At 44.8% G+C, this 24,214-nt stretch overlaps 1 protein-coding gene across 2 annotated transcripts in view; it reads left to right on the top strand.

Annotated features, from left to right (window-relative positions):
- LOC144770769 (phospholipase A2 inhibitor gamma subunit B-like) overlaps positions 1-24,214 on the top strand; it is a 288,410-nt gene that overhangs the window by 15,519 nt on the left and 248,677 nt on the right. Inside the window, exon 1 of one of the 2 annotated variants that reach the window (XM_078655517.1) lies at positions 23,332-23,433. The exons of the other annotated variant lie outside the window; for it this stretch is intronic. Coding sequence (XP_078511643.1) covers positions 23,382-23,433 — 52 coding nt within the window. The 5' untranslated portion in view covers positions 23,332-23,381. Of the gene's footprint in view, positions 1-23,331; positions 23,434-24,214 lie in introns of those variants that run through there. 2 annotated transcript variants of the gene reach the window in all.

Below are 24,214 nucleotides of genomic sequence, written 5' to 3'. Positions count from 1 at the left end.
CAGGGTGTTCACCAAGCTCCTGGCCCCTCTGGTGGGTATTCTTCATTCCAGGGGGCTGCTGGTGTTTCCGTATCTGGATGACTGGTTGATTGTCTCTCCCTCTTTTTCGCAGGCTCTGTCGGATGTGGACCAGGTGTGTCATCTGCTGGGTACTTTGGGTTCCTTATCAACCACCGGAAGTCCTCCCTGCTACCCTCTCAGTCCCTGAAGTTCCTGGGGGCTTTCTTCCGGATGGACCTGGGCATGGTGTTCCTCTCCCAGGAGCGTCAGTTGACTTTGTTTCGCCACCTTTCCTGGCTTCTTTCCCAGTCGCAGGTGTCTGCCCGTCTCTGGTTGCGGAGTCAGGGGGAGATGGCGTCCACTCTACATCTCCTTCCTTGGGCCAGGCTGCATCTGTACCCCCTGTTGCATCATGTACTGTCTCACTGGGATCCCGCCTCCTTGGACTACGAGACTCTGATCCCTGTCACTCCGGGGATTCGGGCGGATCTCCAGTGGTGGTTGTCTCCTCTCTCCCTTTCCGGGGGGTTCGATCTCCTTCCCCCTCAGTCTGTGGTCGTGTTGTCCACGGATGCGAGTGCGTTGGGATGGGGGGCTGTTCTGGGTTCTTCCACGGGTCAGGGTCGGTGGTCCTGATTCGAGTCCCTCCAGTCCTCGAACTGGAAGGAGTTGAGGGCGGTCTGGCTTGCTCTCCTTTGGTTCGCTCCTCTCCTTTGGGGTCGGGCGGTCTCTGTGCAGACCGACAATCAGGTGGTTCGCTCCTATGTGAATCACCTGGGGGGCATGTGTCATTCTCTCTTTCTCCCATCCCGGGAGATCGGCCTTTGGGCCGAGTCGAATCTGTTGTCTCTGACGGCGGTCTATCTCCTGGGGAAGGAGAATGGGCCTGCGGATACTTTGAGCAGGGTGTTCCCCTCCTCGGTGTCCCTCTGTCTGTCCCCGGATCTGTTCGGGCAGATTGTCCTCCGATTCCACCTTCCTTGGCTGGATCTTTTTGCCTCGGAGGATTCCGCCCTTCTTCCTCTGTTTTGCAGCATCATTCCGTCTCCGTTGGCTTGGGCGACCGATGCTTTCTCGATTCCTTGGTCGAAGGGTCTGCTGTATGCCTTCCCTCCGTTTGCCTTAATTCGGAGGGTCCTCCGGAAGATTCGTTTGGACCGGGCGGAGGTTCTCCTGGTGGTTCCGGAGTGGTCTCGGCAGTCTTGGTTTCCCCTTCTGCTGACTTTTGCCGTTTGCCCTCATTGGAGGTTTCCCCTGTCTCCCTCTCCCCTGCGGGCTCCTCTTCTCAGTCTTGCCTCCCTGCGTCGCCTCCGGCTGGGGGTTTGGCACTTGAGAGGTTGAGTTTGCTGGGTCTGGGTTGCTCGTTAGAGGTTGCCCAGTGTCTTCAGCTTTCCCGGCGTCCTTCCACCTTGAAGTCTTATGCCCGTCACTGGAAGAATTTTTCCGCCTGGTGTCTTGGGAGGGGTCTCTCTCCTGCCTCCTGTGAGGTCGTGCGGGTGTTGGACTTCTTGCGGGATGGTTTTGTCTTGGGTCTGGCGGTTTCTTCCCTGAGGGCGCAATGGGCTGCCGTTCTTGCCTTTCGGGGTTCCTCTGTTTCATCTGTCTCCCCGTTGGTGGCTGGCCTTCTGAGGAGTTTTTTGCTTCAACGTCCTGTCTCCCGTTCCCATGTGCCTCCTTGGGATCTGCCCTTGGTTCTGCAGGCTTTGACGGGTCCTCCGTTTGAGCCTTTGGACTCCGTGGCCCTGAAGTTCCTTTCTGCCAAGGTTATCTTCCTGGTGGCCATTACCTCTGGGCGTAGGGTTGGTGAGATTGGTGCGCTGATGGCTTCTCCCCCCTTCTTGCGCTTCTGCGCTGACAAGGTCGTTCTCCGTCCGAGTCAGTTTTTTCTCCCTAAGGTGATTTCGACTTTTCACTGTCAGGAGGATATTGTTCCCCCTGTGTTTTTTCCGGCTCCTGCCTCTCCGGAGGAGGTGCTTCTCCATTCTTTGGATGTGTTGAGGGCTCTCCGCATCTACTTGGAGCGTACGGCGGGTTTCCGTAAGGTTGATTCACTGTTCGTCACCTACGGCCTGTCGGGTCTGGGGCTTCGCCCTTCTTTGTCCACCTTGTCTCGTTGGGTCAAGGGCGCTGTGGTTTCTGCTTATGATTCGGTCCAATGTCCCCTGCCTTCTTCTGTTCAGGGTCGGTCGACTCGGGGCGTTTCGTCCTCCTGGACCATAATCAGGGGTGCCTCTTTGCGTGACATTTGCAATGCTGCTACTTGGGCTTCTCCCCACACTTTTGTTGCCCATTATCGTCTGGAGTTGGGGATGGCGGCCTCCGCGGCTTTTGGGACTAGTGTCCTGTCTGCAGTACTTGATTTGTAGTTTTGTACTGTTTGCTTTGATTAAAATGGACCTGTTTTTCTGACGTTCTTCTGGTCTGTTTTTTTCTTACAATCACCGTGTGCTTGGGTATGGGCTCACGTATCAGGAATGGGACGGGGAGTCCAGGACGAGGAGGTAATGCCCGGTTACTCACCGGTAATAACCATTACTCCGAGTCCTGGACTCCCCGTCCCATTCCTGAACCCTTCCCTCCCTCCCTGGTTTGGGTTTTTTGTGGGTGATTGTGTGTGTTTCGTTCTGTTGTCTTTGGTATTTCAGGATGATTCTTCCGGCACTTCCCCCTTTTGTAGTCACGTGATGGTGACGTCATCCTAGGGGGAAGTGCCAACAGCTCAGCTAGGTAGGGGTTCTGTAGAGCAGACTAGCTGCTCACGTATCAGGAATGGGACGGGGAGTCCAGGACTCGGAGTAATGGTTATTACCGGTGAGTAACCGGGCATGTCATTAATGGCCCTTTCTTAGTTTTCAGAGCTGTCACAGCCGCCGTGATGCCATGCTGGCACTTTAAATAGTGATACGCCCACTTGTTGAAAGTGGATGTGGTTCCTGTGATTCCTTTTAGCTGTCCGTAGGGCAGCTTTATCCTAAGACCATCGCCCATGGAACAGCGAAAACCATACTGCAAAGGCTTCGTTCATCAGCCAATGCCCCAAGAATGAACAAATGAGAGCGCGGTGAGTCTTTATTTAATCGGAGCATGCAAGAAGCTCCTTTGGTTTATATTGCTACCACGTTTCCGACTTTGAATATTGTTATCTAAGTCGTGGTTCAGGCAGCATATTCATTCAATGTGTACTGCAAAGGCACAGCAGAAGACTGTTTTTATCCAATATTCTCCTGTGTGAAGTGGCCAACAACTAATAAGTTACAGGCAAAACAGAAAGAAAAGCATAAACATTTTGAGTCAGCAGTGGAATTTTGAAGCAAACTCCTACGAAAGTAAAGCCATTCTTCGTGCTTAAGCAACTGTATGAATCAAGAAATGTTCTTTCACTGGTAATGCTGGTACCTGTGGTGATTTGCTAAGTTTAGTGTTGTGTTACTCTGAATGAACATTAACCATTTGGATTCTCGGTTCCTTCCCGAAGTACCCTCCCTAATTCCCTTCCCTTTATCTGGCCAGTCTGATCCTCTGTTACAAATATTTCATAGTCTGAGCTGCCAGAGGTGGGCCTCTTGAGGGTACTGCTCCTGAAGAACCAACATAGTTGCTTGCCTCTCCAGCATGCGTAGGTGAAGTGAAGGTGTCTGGCATACAGCCAGACAAGTGAATAAATAGCCTGTGGCTCTGGGTATGGTCAGGAACAAGACCTCTAGCAGTTTACCACAGTGTGCGTGTGCTCCCCTCCCATTGGCCTGCTGTCTGCTCTGCTGCCTTGATCAGCGCGGTCCAGCGCCCACCCGACTACCATCTCCATCGACTGTGGCTGGCAGTCTCTCTCTGGCCCACCTCATCATCAGGCACGTGCTACAGCCTGCTCACTCGGGCATGGACAAGAGTGCAGATCAGGATATGGTGGATGGATCCACCTCATTGGCAGCATTGCAGCCGCTGGTGGTTTTGGTCGGCCTGCCCAAGGACTCTCTACCAGGTGTGAACAGGCCCATCAAGCCCCACACGCTCTGCCTCAAGCTACAGGAGCAATGGGCCTGAAGAGGTTAGTGGCCCCACCCATCCTCATTTGCTGCTGCTGTGTAGGCCCTCCTTGGTTCTATGTGCCCCTGTGCTCTCTTCAGTGGTTTGCCTACTGTATACCCTGCCTCGGTTTTACCACCTTTCTACTACTCTCCTTGTCCTGGGACCTGCCTCCTTGACTAGCCACAGCAAGTGACTCTCACCCCTTCTGGCTGCCTGGCCTGTCTTGCTTCCTAGATTTGATCACCAGGTCCTACAGGACATCATCTTCGCAGTGCTCACCCTCAACAATCCCATGGCATCCATTGCTGCTTTGGAGAGCTTCACAGGCAAGTGACCTAGACCCTCTCAGGCGCCAGTGGAAGGCATGGGTGGAGCGGCAAGAGACCTACTTTGAGTCAGTCAAGATGCATGCAGGCAGCAGGTGCCCCATGCTCCTATACTTAGGTTTCGACTGACATCCACAAGATCTCAAAGACCATTTTTGAAGCTGGAGCCCCACATAATTATGCTACCCTAAAAGATGCAATCACGGTGCACTCGAGCCTTATGCCAACCCTGATGAGTCAATAGATGCCTTCCACAGTTGGTTGAGAGAGCTTGCCAGCACTTGCACTATGCCAGATGAGGTTGATAAAGTGCATGCCAATTCGTTCAATGGTGCGCGTCCTCCAAGCTCCCCAAACAAATCCTCCAGAAGCCTAATATGCCCTTGAGAACCATTATGATGCAGGCCACTCCAATGAACTGTCCAAGGCCCGAAAGGAGCAGATGGATCTAGCGCATCAACTTCCATCAAGGAGGAGCCTGTAAACGCGGTCCACAATTGGTCACAAAATTGGAAACTGGAGTCCACCAAACTGTGTCTGGGTCCCGCTAAGTCAGGAATGCAAACCTGCATGGGATTATGGTATGGTGGCACAGGTGCCTGCCTCGCCAACTGCAAGACCTACAGTACGTGTGGCAAAACCATTGCTCCAAAGTAAGATGCTCATCTCACGCGCGATGACCCAAAGCTCCGACAAAAGCCGTCTGTACAGTGGCACTGCATCCAGACAACCTGCCTGACAGTGACATGGTCAATGACGTTGCGTTAGAGGTTCATGTCAAAAGTACAGTGGATACTCTCAATGCCAGTCACCGGTCAGCCCCCATATGCCATGCTCATCCATCAACCCCATATGCCATGCTCATCCATCAACCTGATGGCCATGGATGACTAGCGCAGTCTACCCAATCCGCCAGTGCTTCACCACACTGGGTTGCAGGTATTTTCATTTGGCAACCATTCATCACTGAGGCTCGAAGGCATTTTCCATGCAGACCTCTCCCATGACACTCCCAAGAGGAGACCCAAGGTGTATGTGTTGAAATGAAAATCAGCGATCCTCCTCAGCTACCGGACAGTCCAAGACCTGAACCTCATAGAATTCACCTTCATTGTGCATGCCCATGAGCTCGACCACCTCTTGAAAGAGTTTGCCCCATTGTTTGAAGGAATCAGTTGCCCAGTTGGACCAGCTGTCGAGCTACACATTTACGAGTTCGTCGCACCGTAATCAGTTGCCTAGTTGGACCAGCTGTCGAGCTACACATTTACGAGTTCGTCGCACCGGTGGCACTGCAACATCATAGAATTGCTTTTCACCTCTGCACCAAAGTGGAAGCTGAACTAAAGAAGCTGGAGAAGGCAGGCATCATTGAACGTGTGAAAGGCTCCATATTGTGGGTTTCACCCATCGTGGTATTGAAAAAACCCTAGCAACCATGATGCCATCAGCATCTGTGTGGACATGAGAGCTCCGCATCAGCCAATAAAAGTGTGAAAGTCAACTCGTGGCAACCATAGATGACATCATTGGAGAGTCGTCAAAACCAAAGTGGTTCCCTAAAATGGATCTGTGGTTGGGATGCCACCAGATCCCACTGCAGCCAGACTCACGCCCCATCACCACATTCTCAACCCATGCTGGCCTATGGAGGTACAACAGGCTAAATGTTGGTATTTCCAACCCAGCTGAAGTATTGCAAAACATTGTCAGGAACGTTCTACAGCGTTTTCCCGACGTACTGAATATGAGCGACGATAATCTCATTCACGCTCCCACTTTGGGCTAACACCTGACCCTCCTTCATTCCATCTTCACACGACTAAAAGAATGAGGATTAACACTTCATTGCGAAAAGTGTGACTTTTTGTGGAGGGACATCAGATTTTTTCAGATACTATTTCTCAGATAAAGGCATTGGGCCTGACCAGGACAAGGTAAAAGACATATAAGATGCCCCTGCTCCTTGCTCGGTGTCCAGAGTTCGAAGTTTCCTGGGTATTCTGATGTATTGTATGTGCTTCATGCAGAATCTGGCAGACATCACCTGCCCACTCACAGAGCTCAGGAAGTCATCTAGCCAGTGTGTGTGGGGACCAGATTAAGAAGCAGCTTTTTGACAAACCAAAATTGCGCAGTCAGCTGACACCACTCTTGCGTACTTCAACCCACAGATGGATTCTCAACAAGTATTAGAATCCAGCCCCCTATGGGACTCAGGCTGTGTTGCCCAAATTGCAGGAATTATGTGCTTCATCATAACCCCTCATCACACTGGGACAGCAAGGTACCCAGAGTTCAAAATGAAAAATTTATATATGAGTTAAAACTATCTCTTGGTGGGCTAAAACAATTTTTTATCCTGGTCCCAGAATGGATAGGATTACAAATGAGGTGGGTGAAATAGGGACATGGATGTTCCCATATTCTATAATCTGGTCAACATGTTTGCGCCTTAATAGCCCAACAGGTTCATGGCATTCCTCAGGACCAAAGATATATGTAAGCTGTCCTGTTTTAGGTTTAAACCTATAATAACTGATGAAACCCCACCAAAAGAGAAATAGCTTTCATCAGTGTAAACATATAAACATTGAAAAAACACCTGCACAACCACAAGCTAAATGCAATTCAAAGTAAGGAAAAGGAGATGGAAAGAGTATTTTTTTTTTATTCCTGAAGGGGCTAATAAAATGTAACTTTGTTATACAAGCTAGCAGCAAGAAAGACTGGGCTAACAATATTCTGCTTGAGTTTTGCTGTTTAGTGATGTCACTAAAATATTGTTTCTTCTTCCTTTTGCTTTTTTAGTTTTGTGGTCTTTGGTCTAACGATGCCAGGTTTAGAAGAATGTTTTAGGTCGTGTTTAATTATTTTACATACTGTAGAGAATCAGGAAACATCAAAATCATATTTGATATTTTGACTGCATTTGATTCTTTCACTGAGACGTAAAATGGCTGGTTTCATAAGAATCTTTCCCAATATGTGGCATCACATTTACCCATAAAGAATGGGCAAACATTCTTGATGCATCAGCACCCAGTTTCTAGTGAGTCAGTATTGATAGTAAGTGAATTGTCAACACCTCAGGCTTAAATATCCAATGCAAGGTATTGGGACAAGTATATGTCAAAAGAGTGCTATAACCAAGCATCTGGGATAGTGGTGAAAACATGACATCAGACTTTTGGAAAACATGGAACGCAGTGTCATTTGGAATGCTGCTGCAAAAAGGTTCTTTACGAGTTCAACAAAGATGGGAGTGATATTGTTTATATTTGCAGTGTTTCAGCTACTTATATGAAAAGGTTGTGTGATGACCTGTCAGGATCGATACCTGAGCTGAAGTGCTTTCCTGTAAGAGATCCTTGCCCTTTGCTAAATGGCATGCTAAAAGCACCCTTACACTCTTTAGAGTGAATAAAGAATGCTATTGACTTTTCAGTCCATTCTGGTGCAATGTTTTGTAGGAGACAGAACTAATACGCAAATATTTTTCATTTTGTGCGTTCCATGGCATTAAAGAAAGAGTCATCCCAAATGTGTCATTAGCTGGTGATTCTAAGTCCTAGAGGCTGTGATTGCTATATTATCCATGTGGCAACTGTTTACAACATTTTTGCTGAGTGATGATGCCAAAGACAAGAAATGTGAGGCTCTTTGGTCGCATATTGATAGTGATGTGAAAAAAGTACACTGTACTATATTCATAGGTTTTTATAGGAAAACATCACTGCTGTAGTGGACATAATAAAAAAACTAGAGTTTGAAAACACCCTTGTTTGCCAAGTGATCAGCATATTTGGTGTATATGTGAAACATCACCTTGAGAGGAGGCTGCGCAACACCTTTAGTGACTGGCCCTGCAGAATGTTCCATTTTAGTGTGCTCTACAAGTTGGTAAGCAAAGCAATGTTGAAGAGCAATTCCGGAACTTTTATTTTACAATGTAGGATAAATTACTTGCAATGATGCATAGAAATGTCTCTTCCCCCACCACGGCATTTGAAGTCAATGAAAGCTCACTGTGGTACTCTGTACAAGTTATAGATTCCTTCCATAAAGGGGAATCTTCTCCTGTAGTGTAGTTCCTATTATCCCAATAGGCTCTGCGCATTGGAATAATACCTTCAATAGTATAGGCCTAGACCAGACGTTAACTAGGTCTACTACTGTCGATATTAGACTTAAAGTTTTGGGTTTGCCAGCTAGCTCAGAGTTCACTAGAAACTTTCTCGAATAGGCAAGGAGGAGTTGAACCTCCCTGGATAGACAAGAAGGGATTTAGTTTCTGACAACCATAGAACATGACAACTTTGCTCTCCCCTAATCAAGAGTGTATCTCTAGAGTCGTGTGAACAAAAGGCAGTTTATTTTACTCAGTCAGTACGTGCATTCTTAGTCTCATCAGATTGTAGAGAAAAGGAAGAGACGGGCGTGTTCAATAAAAGATGTTATTTATTGATCAGTCTCTTTTCTCATACAAGAGAAATGGATCGATATTATTGCAATACTTATGGTTAAGTAAAGTGCATACATTAAAAGCAGAAGTATAAAATAATACTGTAAAAACATTGATATGGTTTCTAAGCCATATGAAGGTTTAAAATGAATAAAATATATACATACATATATACATTTGACTAATCGTACTCAACTGGTGTTTCTAACTACGCCTACCCCGTGTACCTGACCTAAGCCTAATACGTGGGCGGGGATAGAAAGTTACAGTTTAAGTTAAGTTTGTTTTTGCCAAGTGACTGACTAAAGAATTCTCTGCGAGGGGTTATTCAGTTCTGTACCTGGAATTTAGGATGGATGAGGGATGGTATCTCTCGTCTCTGGTCTCGATATTCCAGGCTGCCTGCGAGGGCTACCCGGAAGCGCCGGAGCTGGATTTCTCGGCAGGAGAAATAGGCAGCTGCTCGTTCTCAGCGCGTCAAGAAGGCGGGGCTGCGCCAGCGGGGTCTGCTCTGCTCTGGGCTTCGGCAAGTCTGGCTGCTCCGATCTCGTCACCACCGCGTGTGTTTGCATAGGGCAATATCGGTAATATTTATACCTTTAAGGTGCCGAGATTGACGTAAGGATGGACATAGATACGTCAATAAGGATGTCATACGACTTGGTCGTTAGCACATTCTTTTGCTGAAGTTCTCGAAGAAATCAAAACAATGGCCGCAGGGTTTTTCCCAGGTTGACATAGGTTTGATTTGTTTTGAGAACTCCGTATGCCTTATCAGGGGCTGGAGGAATATCGCTTGTCTAATTAGATGGCAAGCGTTATGACCTAATCAGATAACACGTTCCTGTGCCGTAGTGTGGCTTTATCAGATAACGGTTCCTGCATCATGGGATGGCTGCTAGTTAACTTGTTAACCAGAATAGGGTCAGGAATAGGAAGATCGATACAGAACCTATAGGAATACATCACACCCACTCCACGCTAACTATGGACATATTTACTAATCTATGCATAGTAAAACATACTATAGAGTATTGTGTATACCTTACCACCCCAAAATACATAAATGCATTTTGAAATCGTCATATATACGGAAAAATGCAGTCATATGTATAGTATGCACTCAAGCTGTAGAATATTGCTAAAGTATGCACGCATATGTATACATTATTGCTACTTGGTATATGAAAATTTACACATGAAATGGCTCTTAATACAGAAAAAAAGTTCGAGACCATTCCATCACAGAATAAAATAATTATGAACATACCAGCGGGCAGCTAATGTCTATAAGCTATCTAACATTAGAAATTTTAGTTCTCTAAGAATAGTTCTTACTTTAAGCAGAAGATAAGTGTCCCGAAAAATATGCAAAAATATTTTGGGGCTGCTGAAAAAATTGCTGTCCGTGAACTGGAGGGAAAATTGTTCATGGTATTCTGTTATTAAAGTTGAAGGCCAAATTCAGGGAACGCCGTGTGCGAGCTTGCTCAAAAGTCTCTATTTCTGCTCTGGTGAGAACATCATATCATTTAGGCTTTCGAAAAAGCTGTCAACAGCTTCCTGGGAGAGTTCCACTAACTCGGAAAAAGGTGTAACCATGCATTCGTTCGCATGATTGTCTCCACTGGCGTTTTGATTTGGATTGCTGACAGAAGGTCGTACCTGATCGATGCTGCTTTCATCTTGAACTTCACTACCCCTTAATCGTGATGGTGAAGCTTCCACGAATGCCGTCATCAGGATTGGTAGCCGTTGAGGGCAGCACAAAGCATGAGCCTTTATTGGACTCAACAATGTTTCTGCATCCATTGGCGCATCCGATTGTAGCGTCAGACAGGTGTCCAACACGCATTCTTCTCCGCATAGCAGGCACCTTAATACAGGTAAAACACATCGTTGCCACATTGGTCGAAATGATAGAAACCAAGTCATGTTCAGGTCTCTAAGCCGGGTTAGTCCCAGGATTTTTGATATCCGGTCCCGGTATCCAATGGCTCGGATTGTTTCTTCCCTTGTCGCAGGTGTTTTGTCTGTGACACGGTTTGCCATAACGAAATATAAGGACTAGGAAAAGGATTCCTGCAATCAGTCCTAAAATGAGGGGAAGTCCGCTAAAAATCGAATGGACGAAATCTGGAAAAATACCCAGTATGGCTTTGAATGGTGTTAATGCCATCGAAAATACGGTCTTAAATACTTTTGAGACTCCACTGGTATCAGAAATATTTAAGATTTCATTCAGGATTTCTGCGAAATGTATGGGGGAATTAGTCGATAACAATGAATGTATCTCTGCAGTCGTCCTTGCGACTTGGAGATCATACGTTTCTTTTGATGACGTGAGCCTGGTCGGCGTCTGAAGAAGCACTGTTTTCATTCTGCTTAAAGTATCTATTCGAATAGAAGTAATTTTTAAGTTGGGCCATGCCCTTGCCTCCCTGTCTGGAAAGGAGCTGGGGAACAATAAGTGTCCACAGCACTTGACCTTCGCAGTCGTAGTTACGAGATAAGGAGTCCCGGGCATAAGACTACAACATCTGTGATCTACAATTAGAATGTAACTCCCATTATAGAGTCTTTGAAAGAATGGTTCTATCTCTGTTGCAGGTGCGCCTTGCTGGTGACATGAAAGGTTATTTGAGTTCCCTTCACAGGCTCCATGCAAACTAATTCCATTACACAGAAGTGTACCGCTTAGTGACATCGCACAATTATTGCCACTAAGAAACACTTTCTGTCCTTTATTACTGACACATGCATGTGAATAGGTTCCATGTTGTTTTAATGTACCCTTTTCCTAATTTTTCATACATGCCAGCCTGTATATATTTTTGGCAGTATTGAAACCTGAAGGTTGATATAGGAATATTAATTATCCCATGTATTATCCATTCACTGACAGGTCGTTCTGACATTGTCACTGGTAATCTCTCAAGTTTCTCAATGCTCAGGATTGTATAATCAGCACCCTTTTGTGCCATACTGATTTGTCTATCAGTAAGGTTAAAGATATGGAATAGTGACGTTGTGTTGATTAAACGCCAAGGCACATAGCCTAAACGCAGATTTTGTAACGTCCAGCCAAGCTGTACAATAGAACGCAATTGTGACTGACCGTGTTGTAATAACAGTAAGTCTTGCGATAATATGTCGATTGCTGAAGACACAATGCTGTCCAATGAAAAAATTCTGGAGGACAGAGTCATTAACCCATTGTCCACTACAGAAAGTGATTTTTCCAAATGAATACGGTCAATTTCCCGTATCCTTTCTGCTGTCTCAATTTGAGTAACCTTCCAGGCCTCGTTGTATGCTGCATATACAGAGGCTGCTATGAAACGTTTTTGACGCTGTTTGCGCGGTCCCATAATGAAATCACGCAAGTCAGCACCATCAGTAAGTAAAGTTAGGTGTTGCTTAATTTCTGCCAGTGTGGAAGTTTGTAGCCATTGAAGGCATAATTTGCCCACACTGTAGGTGGTTATTATCCCTGGGTGATGTATTTGGGGATATCTAGGGTCTGGCCTGGTCATTTTGAACCCCTGTGTTTTGTTCAGGAATCTGTCTTGACAGTTATTAGTATCTGTGGGCCAGATCAACCACTGTTTCCAATCTGGAAGTGTTCTGTTTTGGTTTAATACATAATTTACGTCTATCTCTTCATCTGTAGAGCTATTGCTGTTCATTGTTGGTTTTGGAATAGACGGTTTATTTAAGTCTTTGATTTTGGCTATCTTTAAAGGTTTTTGTTGATGGCTGTGTTTTTGATTCAGTGAAACCTTCAGAGGAATCATCGAAGTTTATGAAGTAGCCGGATGCAGTTCTGTCAATTGTTCCAATTGCTTCAGGATTACTGTTTCTTGCATAGTCGTTTGTTACTTCATTATAGGTTGGTGTGTCTCTGCTAAATGTTTTTATTTGGGTTTTCAGAGGTCTAAGTTCCATTGCATTGTTGCATAGTCCTTGTTGTTCTTGTGTATGCGTTTCGAATGTGATTAGCCTCTTTGTTAGGACCTCTGTACTGGTAGCAAACCTTGGTGTTCTGCTACTTATGGGGAGTGCACTTGGCCTACTATTTGTTATCGGCCACATGATTGTGGTTTTACCAGGTCGATGGATACAACTCGGTTCTCCTTTTTACCAGCAAGCGGCGGTAGTACAACTGATCTTGTCCCGTTGACAGACAAGACAGGAACTGCTTTTCTGTAAGAAGGCCCAAATTCCTTCTTTACCGTGATCTTTTCTCTGACTAGATCCCCGACTTTTGGAATCCAGACAGGTCTTGCTGGGACAGGTGGTGGTTCTTCAGTGGTTGTTGGCTGCTGTTTCAACTTTATGTTGCTCAGGTCTTTTCTTGTTTCATTTAAGTCCTGCAAAATAGCCAAACGGTCTTCGATATCAAAGCTTTTTTCCTTCACCACTGAAGTTTGACTGTCAAGGTCAGAGATTAACATCCTAGTTCCAAATAATAATTCGTACGGACTGAATCCCTTCAGAGAATTTCTTGGCAAGTTATTTAGACTACGTTGGACACTTATTAGATGTTTGACCCACCCAGCTCCCGAACCTAATATCCTTTCCGTTATAGATTGCTTTATGCCTTTGTTTTTTTCTTTACACCATCCCGTATCCCTCAGGAAGGAAGTGAAAAGATTCCCGCTGTGCTATGCTCATTTGGCCATGTTTCCCATCAGGCTGGAGGGCTAGAGTGAAAACAATGGTCAAACGTAGCATGCTCTTAGCGTATATGCCATTTAGACTCGCAAATCTTTGTATAACAGTCCAGACGTCAGCCGAGTGCTGGTGATCTACATTAAAAGTGGAAACTAGCCTGTATATGTTAATCGCAAGCCTTGCTTTTTACTGTTGATTTTTTCTGGAGTGAAACGACACGGTATTACACCGTTTCTCTCACCACTGCGATACCTGTTGCAGTTTGGGCAGTTTTTTACAAACATGGTATGATGCAGGCTCATGCCCGGCCACCAGTACCTTGATTGTAATTCTTCCAGAGAATCTTTTAGTTTGAGGTGTCTGAGACCCTCGCCCATGTGTGCGTCTGCGATTAACAAGTTTCTCCTGTCCATGTTTGGAATCACTCTATCCCCCACTCCAGGGATTCGAGCAAAAGGGACGGAGTTTGCATCGATTATGTATGTATAATTGAGTGGATAGTTGATCGGTAGCGCTGAGCAGTCGCCTTTTAATGACGTTTTCACCGCCAGCACTGTTTCACCGTCAATATACTTCACTGTACGCTTTTTCCGAACTACGGAAGCCGAATTAGTTGCTACCGCTGTGGCTGTTTCAGCCAATGAATTCCCTGCAACGTGAACGCCATCACGCTGATGACTCAGTGAGTGTGTCACGTGAGTCTTTGGTAGTTCTTTTTGTAAAAGAGCTATTTGTTCCCAGAGTAGTTTCTGCTTTATTGTTGCATCTGTGTCATCTTTGTAACCGTTTTGAATCCATGTCTGCAAATCCTTGTTATATGATTTGACGCAGTAATATGAATCGGACACTATAAGTGTCGGGAATTCGCGATCCGCATTATCTAGCGCCATTTTCAATGCTAATATTTCAGTCTGTTGATCTGAATTAGTTTCTACTGAGTGTGTTTTTGTTAATAGAGGTCTTAGTTTACCTCAGCGCTACACTTCTTTTGTAATCTCACATGTGGGGTTGTATGCTTGTTCTCCCCAAACGGAGGGTTGAGCATGTCCGTCTGTATAGATTACACATGCGTATTGTCGTAATGGCAGAATGTCAGCTGGCAGAGTGAATGTTCTTTCATATTCTAGATTTTTTAATTCCTTTAGTTCTGGATCAAAGTAGTAGTATACTTTGTCCGTGGTGATTGAATTCACCCATTGTATCCACTTTGGATTCAATGCTGTGGTTGGTAAATTACATGGTGTTGTTAATGCCTCAAAGGCTGATTCTGCTGTTCCGACTCTGATATGTCTACCGTCAGCTTTATCTTTTTCTTTCGCTAATGCGGTTTGAACTGCATGAACAATGTTTTCTGTAATGCTGAACCTCTTTTCAGCTTCTGTGTACAAGTGTGACTTGAATGCAATTGGTACCTTTTCTCCCTCATTAGAGGTCAGGTATGTGAATCCGCATCTTCCTGGGATGACTCGAATCACAAGATTGCGTGTGTTGTCACGTGTTTCTAATTTTGTTTTAATTAACATGTCTGTTTGTAAGGATCTCAGAATTTCTGTGTGTATTTGAGTCCAATTGGTTCTTTTAAAATCTGGTTTTATTAGATCATAAAGGGGTTTGACCCTTTCTGCGTAATTTGCAATGTATGTTCTTCCAAAATTTAGGAAGCCTAGAATTGACTGTAGGTTTTTTAGTGTTCTAGGTGCTTGGATTACGGCACATTTCTCTAGGAAATTGTCTGCCAGGCTTTTGCCTTCACTTGATAATTCATATCCTAAGAACAGGACTGTCAGATGGGCAATTCTGGATTTTTTAAAGTTGAATTTGTAACCCTCTGCTGCGAACCCAAGTATTATGGTGTTCACTCTCTTCAAGTGAGTATCCAAGTCATCATCTGTTAAGTATATGTCGTCGACATAAGATAATGCTTCGTCGTCATATGTTTGTAGTAATTCTGTTACTCTCGCTGAGAATACTCCCGGGCTGTTCTTGTACCCCTGGGCTAACCGACAGAATTGTTTTTGAGTGCCATTTATTGAGAACGCAGACAAATATCTGCTCTCTGGTGCTATGTTTTGACAAAAGAATCCATTAGAGATGTCTAATGTTGTTTTGTATTTTTTGCGCACTATGTTATTCATTAGTGCAGCACTATGCGAGTTTTGCACTGCAAAAGTTTTGCAACATGAGTTTAGGTGTCGGTAAACCAAAACTAGACGGTATGAATTGTCTGGTTTGGAGACCGGAAACAAAGGGTTGTTCATTTGTGAGGTGCAAGTTTCAATCACCCCCTGGTATTCTAGCTGATCTAGTATTTCTTTTACCTGTTTTTTAGCTTCTTGCTTAATTGGGTACTGCCTCTGTGCAGTAGGTTGTGATTTTAACTGGATTTTGTGAGGAGGAGAGTCCTCATCCCATCCTACGTGATTTTTATATAAAGCAGGAGCTTGAGCTACTGCCCACTTTCTAGCAAGTGTGTATTTTTTATGAATTGGGATATGATTTGAGAAGGCAGGCATAATTACTTCTTCGCCATGAGGGCACTCCCTGACAAACTCTGGTGGCCAGTCTTTTTCAGCTAGAAGGATGTCATAGCCCTTGGAGAGATTATCCCAAAATAGTCCCCTGATTTTTCTAGTCTTATCCCCTTCTATACGTAATGTTATTTCATATATTTTGTGAGGTTTGCTAACTCTGGTGTCTGCAGTTTCCACTTGAAGATATTCATTCGTGTCCACTGTCTCCAGATGATTCATCAGGACTTTGCGAGCTATGCTCACTTCTGCTGCGCTGTCTAGCATTGTCTGAGCCCATTCTCCGTTTTTCAGTTGTGTCCTCAGAATTCTCGGCATTGTTAACTATTTTAATGCTGGCTACCTTCTTTTTTGAAAATTGTAATTTCTTTTTTTGCTGAGCAGGTTCCTTGTCTTTGGACTTGGCGTGCTCTTCTCTTTGTTCTGATCGTCCTCTTCTCTCCGATTTCTGCGAGGAAGTCTGAAAAGATTGAGAGGGACGTGTATCAATGTCTTGATATCTATCAGGCTTTTTTATATTATCCCTATTTCTAAGGTTATATCTTTTCCCAGAGGGGTCACTTTGGGGTGACCTGTGTCCTTGGTTCGGAGATTTTTCTCTTCGCCTAGGAGACCTTCCTCTGGACTGGAATTTCTTTTCTTTAGGATTGGATTGTTTGTTTCCATCCCAGTTCTTTTTCTGTGATGATGAATTATTATTAAAAAATATTTTTTCAGGACTTTCAATCAGTTGTGGTTTTACTGGTATTCCACCTAAACTATCTCTACCTAGTTCCTCATAGGATTTTTCTATGATTCTGGCAATTTCAGCTGGTTGGTCTGCTATATCTGTCTCTTTTAGCCTCTGGCGGATCGCCACGTTTGCTGCTTCTCCCTTGATGTTGGCTAATAATATAGCCGAGACCTGCTTGAAGTCTTTCAGTAATTTCATACGGTTAAAGCGGGTTCTGGACCATATTCGTCTTGAATTTGTTTTAGCACATCTGGTATTACCGAAATGGATGGAACACCATGCGTTTTTGTGTAAATGGAAGCAAAGACTGTACCCCAAGTGTCACAGTCCTCAATGTGTGGTGCGATTCCCATTGGAAGACAGATAGTCAGAATCCTGTGTTTTTCTAACGGGGTGGTGTCTGGAAACACCGCCTCTATTTGGGTGATGTTTTGTGCTAGCCAGAATGGTATTTGTTCCCGTTTAGCCGGTACTTTACCTAGGCAGGATTGGATGTTCTGTGGTGTAATTTTATTTGTGTTCCCCTGGTGAGGGGTCAGCTGTGGAATTTTAATTGCTGGCTGAATTGTTGAAGTCCGCATCACATACTGGACTAATTGTCTATGTATTTTTATTAATTGTTTTAGTTGTGTTAACAGGTTTGCTGCAGACATCCCGTCGATGTCTGGATGTGGTGTGTATCCGGCTAGGACCGGCCACGTTGCTCCTGGTCTACCTAAAGGACCGAGCCTGGTGATGTGATTATTATGTTTTAGGGCGCCATCAAATAAGAGCAGGTGCTCTTGAAATTTGAGTGGTACTTCCACCTCCTCGAAAGGAGTGCACGTTTCAGGAGGTTCCTCTATTTTGTAATAGTGGAAGTACTTTGTTACAGCATTTGCTGCTGGAAAATGTATCCATGAATAGTATACCTCTGTCTGCCGATATTCGTGTGCCTCAATTACGAATATGACTGTGCCACCTCTAGGTGTCAGTCCATTTTCTATAAGTTTTAATGTTATAGATTTCCTTTTGATGACCGGGATGAGTATTATATCCGGGTCTGCTTCTTGCAGCGCAGTATCAGCTGCTGCTATTTCAGCTGCTAATCTAACTGCCTCTCTTTCTCCTTCACTGTCTGACATTGTACCGACAGGAAGCTTATTTCTTTTGTTTGCAAATCAGGTTTCTTATGGAAACAAAGATTAGATGCACAATATTTTGGAACAGTGTATCCTTCAACGTTGACTAAACCAAGAACCATACATAGGAGTTCCCTCCTGCGAGGTCTGGCAGATATGACCTTTCACCCACTCCAGACGTCTTTGGAGTATTATGGGAAAAAGGGGTCTGAGTGAGAAAGCACGACTGAGTTACTCTAAATGTCTTACGTTAGTTTTATCGCCCTTCCAAACGCGTTGGGCGCCATGTAGTGTAGTTCCTATTATCCCAATAGGCTCTGCGCATTGGAATAATACCTTCAATAGTATAGGCCTAGACCAGACGTTAACTAGGTCTACTACTGTCGATATTAGACTTAAAGTTTTGGGTTTGCCAGCTAGCTCAGAGTTCACTAGAAACTTTCTCGAATAGGCAAGGAGGAGTTGAACCTCCCTGGATAGACAAGAAGGGATTTAGTTTCTGACAACCATAGAACATGACAACTTTGCTCTCCCCTAATCAAGAGTGTATCTCTAGAGTCGTGTGAACAAAAGGCAGTTTATTTTACTCAGTCAGTACGTGCATTCTTAGTCTCATCAGATTGTAGAGAAAAGGAAGAGACGGGCGTGTTCAATAAAAGATGTTATTTATTGATCAGTCTCTTTTCTCATACAAGAGAAATGGATCGATATTATTGCAATACTTATGGTTAAGTAAAGTGCATACATTAAAAGCAGAAGTATAAAATAATACTGTAAAAACATTGATATGGTTTCTAAGCCATATGAAGGTTTAAAATGAATAAAATATAACATACATATATACATTTGACTAATCGTACTCAACTGGTGTTTCTAACTACGCCTACCCCGTGTACCTAACCTAAGCCTAATACGTGGGCGGGGATAGAAAGTTACAGTTTAAGTTAAGTTTGTTTTTGCCAAGTGACTGACTAAAGAATTCTCTGCGAGGGGTTATTCAGTTCTGTACCTGGAATTTAGGATGGATGAGGGATGGTATCTCTCGTCTCTGGTCTCGATATTCCAGGCTGCCTGCAAGGGCTACCCGGAAGCGCCGGAGCTGGATTTCTCGGCAGGAGAAATAGGCAGCTGCTCGTTCTCAGCGCGTCAAGAAGGCGGGGCTGCGCCAGCGGGGTCTGCTCTGCTCTGGGCTTCGGCAAGTCTGGCTGCTCCGATCTCGTCACCACTGCGTGTGTTTGCATAGGGCAATATCGGTAATATTTATACCTTTAAGGTGCCGAGATTGACGTAAGGATGGACATAGATACGTCAATAAGGATGTCATACGACTTGGTCGTTAGCACATTCTTTTGCTGAAGTTCTCGAAGAAATCAAAACAATGGCCGCAGGGTTTTTCCCAGGTTGACATAGGTTTGATTTGTTTTGAGAACTCCGTATGCCTTATCAGGGGCTGGAGGAATATCGCTTGTCTAATTAGATGGCAAGCGTTATGACCTAATCAGATAACACGTTCCTGTGCAGTAGTGTGGCTTTATCAGATAATGGTTCCTGCATCATGGGGGCTTTCTGCCTCATGGGATGGCTGCTAGTTAACTTGTTAGTTTGTTAACCAGAATAGGGTCAGGAATAGGGGGATCGATACAGAACCTATAGGAATACATCACACTCCGAAGTTTCAAAAGTGCTGCTTCATTTCTGACCTCTTCAATAACTCTGAGGCCATAAGTGCCCAGTTCAATGCAAATGTTGCAGAACCTGCCCAGAGAATCACAATCTTCAAGTGCACCAGTATTGGCATGGAAAGCTATGTCAGTGGCCAGAGTTAGCAAATTGTGTACTGGCTGTTTTGGCATTGCCCATCTCAACTGCCAATGTTGAGAGGGCCTTTTCACAGAAGTTTACATGGGAAGGAAAGAGCGAGCGCACATGACCAAAGACTCACTGAAGAAGTATTGTATGGTGTACCTTCAATAAGTTTGATTTGCAAAAATGTATTTTGACATAATATACACTGTACGTACACAGTCTACATACCATGCACTATCAGTGCAGAAAGCATGCAATAATAAAAGCAAACATTCCTTAAATACCGGAAAAACACTGTTTCTGTTGTCTTTAATGGCGTGAAAATGTGTAATCACTGATAAACACTGTTATTTCAAGGTATTGAAATCATTTGAAAACACAAAAAAAACACCAGAATTTACTAAAAATAGAAACTGAAAAGAGGAAAGCCTAGATATATGTCACTCTGCTAAAGTAAAAAGATTATTTGAAAATGTGAAAAGTCAAAAGACCAAACTTTCACGATATTGGTCATCCATGTGGCACCATCACCTGGTGAAATCCACAAAATTCATCTGTAGTATATCAGATTAGCTCCACCTGCATCAGTCCCTTCAGGGCAGGTCAGAGCTACGAAGTCTTGAGCACCCATCGAGACAACGTCTTGATGCGGCGCTCGAGTGTGACGATGGGACCCTATGATGACGCATGTCACCTTAGGATGAGTGAGGGTTCTCGTCTTTACACAATAGTATTTCCCAGTCCCACCCCATTTTTTGCCTTTCTTATTTTCGACCATCCTCATACATTGTGTGAGTGACATTTAGTGGAGTAGTACGTTTGGATGGGGTAAATACTCCAATTAGGCCATCGTTCAGAGATACTACCCCATTACCTTATGTCAAATTGGAATAATGGAATAAATCTACATAATTGATTAAATCGTGGCATCTTTTGTGCAACACAGCATTTTCAGCAGTGCTTCCGGTATGGGAGCGATACCACATTCCCTATAACTAATGGTGGATTTTGTCTCACGTGGTTGGAGGGTTGACCATGTTCCCGGGATGCAGGCAATATATAGATACAACTGATTAAAATGGATAAAATGTTGAAATAGGAGTGCACTCTACCTATCAATTTGTGAGCTATATGCTGCGCCCACGGAACAGCGTCATTCCCAAATCAAATGTGAGGCAATCAGCGTCTTGTGGGGCTGCTGGCATTTCTACGTCTATCGGTACGCCATCCATTTACCATCTTAATGGATCACAAGCAGTTACTTAATTCCTCTGTTCCCTGGATCATCATTGAAGCCTCAACCAAGAATAGAAAAATGGATCCTGCTGTTGCAGGAGTTCCAATGCTCCATCAAATACCGACGAAGTACATGGAACCCTGCTGATTTTCTGTCCCGGTATGCTCGGCTAGCCACTCCTCCTAAAATGGCCGAAACCCTGGCAACTGAAGAGAACACCAGATACATTTCAGACCACTCCAGACCTCTCCCAATGTCTTTAGCGGAGATGGAGGAAGTCACTCGGCTAGATGACTCTTTACAATTAGCCATCAAAGCTGCCATGACAGGGGATTGGCAACCGCTTCAGAGCCCTACTCCCTTCTGCACTGAGGAGGCCAGGTCAATTCTGAAGGTGCTACCTAATGTCCACCATGAACTGTCCATTACCAGTGAGAGCTGCATTGTATGAAGCCCAAGGTTGGTGCTACCAAGAGGCCTAACGCAGAAAGCAGCCATCCTTGCACACGGACCACACCAGGGCATTGTCAAATCCAAGAACAGCCTCCGGAACAAGGTCTGGAACCCAGGGTTTGATCACACAGTGGAGCCAGTTGTGCAAAATTGCTCCATTTGTCTTTCTACAAGCCAGCCCGACTACCCCTCACTGGTTATCAAAGAAGAAGATCCTGGTGCACCTTGGCAAAGGGTCAGTACAGTTTTTGTCAGCCTCCTCAATGGTGTCCACATGCTGTTGGTGATTGACAACTATTCCCGCTCTCCTGAGGTCGAAATCGTTACAACTATGTTCACTGTGGTGGTGATCCCAAAGTTAGATAAGCTCATGTTCACCCACGGCCTTCTTTGGAGAAATCAGCGCAGACAATAGGCCACCCTTTAATGACACAGAGCTTGCAGAGTATGTGCGCTCTAGGAACACCAAGCATCACAGTATAATCCGTTGCTTGCCCCAAACCAATGGGGAGGTGGAGCCCGGATGAGAACTCTCAAGAAAGTGATCCAGATTGTGGTGGCTGAAGCTGACAACAGTGAAGGCACTTCGTACCATTTCCTGTGGGAGTACAGACTCACATCCCTCTCCATGACTTGGATTTCCCCAAGCAAACTGGGTTTTGGGAGGACATTGGTTGATATCATTGTACACAACCCTGAGTGGGACGGCACACCAAATATCTCTAACCTGTCTGAGCCACCAACAATGAGTACGCCTCACAGAGGCAGCAAGCAAAAAGGAGCCATATCAAGGTGGGAGACCAAGTGTTAGTCAAAGACTGCCACCCTGGGGGGAAATTCAGGCTGTGATTTGAGATCGCTCCATGGACCATCGCAGAAGTTAAGGGCACAAAAATAACTGCATGGTGGGGTGCAGTATATGGCACACGGAACGTGTTCCATTTCAAGAAGGTTCCCCAAAAAACAGTGGTCATAGCTGCAGAGGCTGACACACCTAGAGACACCTCAACAGATGGACACTAAGACAGTGAGAATAGCCATGGTCCAGACCGGGGAGTGGATGTGCCGTCAGAGGAGCTGTTCCCTGTCACCCCCTTCCCCAATACCAGGTGCATCTGACCCACTATTGGGAGCCAGGAGTCAGAGTCAAAAGACCACTGATGCACCGAGCCAGGGAGAGTCTTCACCAGGTTTGACTGCTAGCGGTCACTATAGATGTTATCTGCTAAGGCCCCACCCTAAGCCGTCTCAACGGTATGCTGACTTTGTGTGTGATTGACTTTGGGGCCAGAATGTGTTCCAGCATTTGTGAGTAACCCACCACATCTAAAGTGTTGTAAGTAATGACATAAGCAGGGGGGATGCATTATTGACTGTTGGACCGGAATGATATGATGCTCTGAGTTTGCAAATCTTGTTATGCTTTATTATATGGTAAAGGAAGAATGTAGTGTTGCAAAAGGTGGGGCAAAACACTTTGTTGTTTGCAATTCAGAGGGAAAAACAGGCATCCCCTGCGTACATAAGTGAAGAGAAAGTGTCTGGTGTATGTGCCAGACTAGTGAATAAATAGCCTCGGGGCTCTGGGTGTGGTCAAGCACAAGACCACTAGCAGTACACCAGAGTTTGTGGTCTGTTATTTCATTTGCAGGGTCTTTACACCACAGCCTCCCATGTACTTTTCACCCCATGACGCCACACAACCCCTCCGGCATAAAAAAAAACTTGGCACTAGCCTGATGGAAATGTACTGTGGATGGGTCAGGTGAGCTGGAGGAGGTGCAAGATGTTTGTGTTCAGAGGCAAGTTGCCAGCAGCTGTGCTCTCAGCACAGACCGGCTCTGAAACAGTTACCATATCCTACTGAATGGCACGAGGCAGAAAGAAGGAGGATGTTCCCTCCTCTCTGGGGGATAAATGCAGCATCCCCAGAGGTGTAGTTCACAACAGAGCAGAAATCAGGCTCCAAGCAAGACTGTCTTCATCAGCTCACACCTTCCTACAGCACCATGAGGTCACTACTGGCAGTCTTTGGTTTACTTGCTGCTGTCTTGTCTGAGGGTGAGATAAGATCACCAAACCTTTATATTTTAATTCAGTATTTGTAGCAACTGTCCTGCTAGGTGGGTGTTTTACTGTATGTTTATTCCACCCTCTTCACTATACTACAACCACAGGAAACGTTGCTGAGTGGAACAAAAAACAAGTCAATTCAAAATGTGCTGAAGTCTAAGGGCCTGATTCACAGAACTAACTTGAGACTAAATCCTAAACTTACCACCATTTTGACATTCACAGAAGACACTTACTCACTTTGGCATTCACAGAAGGCATTTACGAGTCCTAAAGTTAGGAGTCCTAAATTTACTACTCCTAAACTGAGAAAAATCCTAACTTTAAGACTTTCGGTATTCACAGAAGGCATTTAGGAGTCCTAAAGTTAGGACTCCTAACTTCTTTGAATACCGAAATGAGTAAGTGGCTTCTGTGAATACCAAAATGGTAGTAAGTTTAGGATTTTGTCTTAAGTTAGTTCTGTGAATCGGGCCCGGAGCAACTTATAACACAGTGAAACAAATGATAACATGTTTGTGTTGGTTAGTTGTTTTAGGAAATGTGCTATGTGTTCAAATGAATATTGCACTTTTTTTTTTTAAACCTTTATTGTGTAACAAAAGCATACAGGTACGGGCCTACAACCATCCTGGCCGGCCTCAAAATCAGTTTGTAGCACAAACGCAACAATAGAACAGCTCAGCAGTCTCTAGAGAAGAAGCAGCCAGTATTCGAAATGACACATATGGAGAAAGTGACCGTCGAGTACAGGATAAATTAGGTTAAT

This window comes from Lissotriton helveticus, chromosome 7 (genome assembly GCF_964261635.1).
Source record: "Lissotriton helveticus chromosome 7, aLisHel1.1, whole genome shotgun sequence".
Lineage (NCBI taxonomy): Eukaryota > Metazoa > Chordata > Amphibia > Caudata > Salamandridae > Lissotriton > Lissotriton helveticus.
Note: the sequence above shows the minus strand (reverse complement) of the source record. Positions and strands in the feature narration are given on the sequence as shown.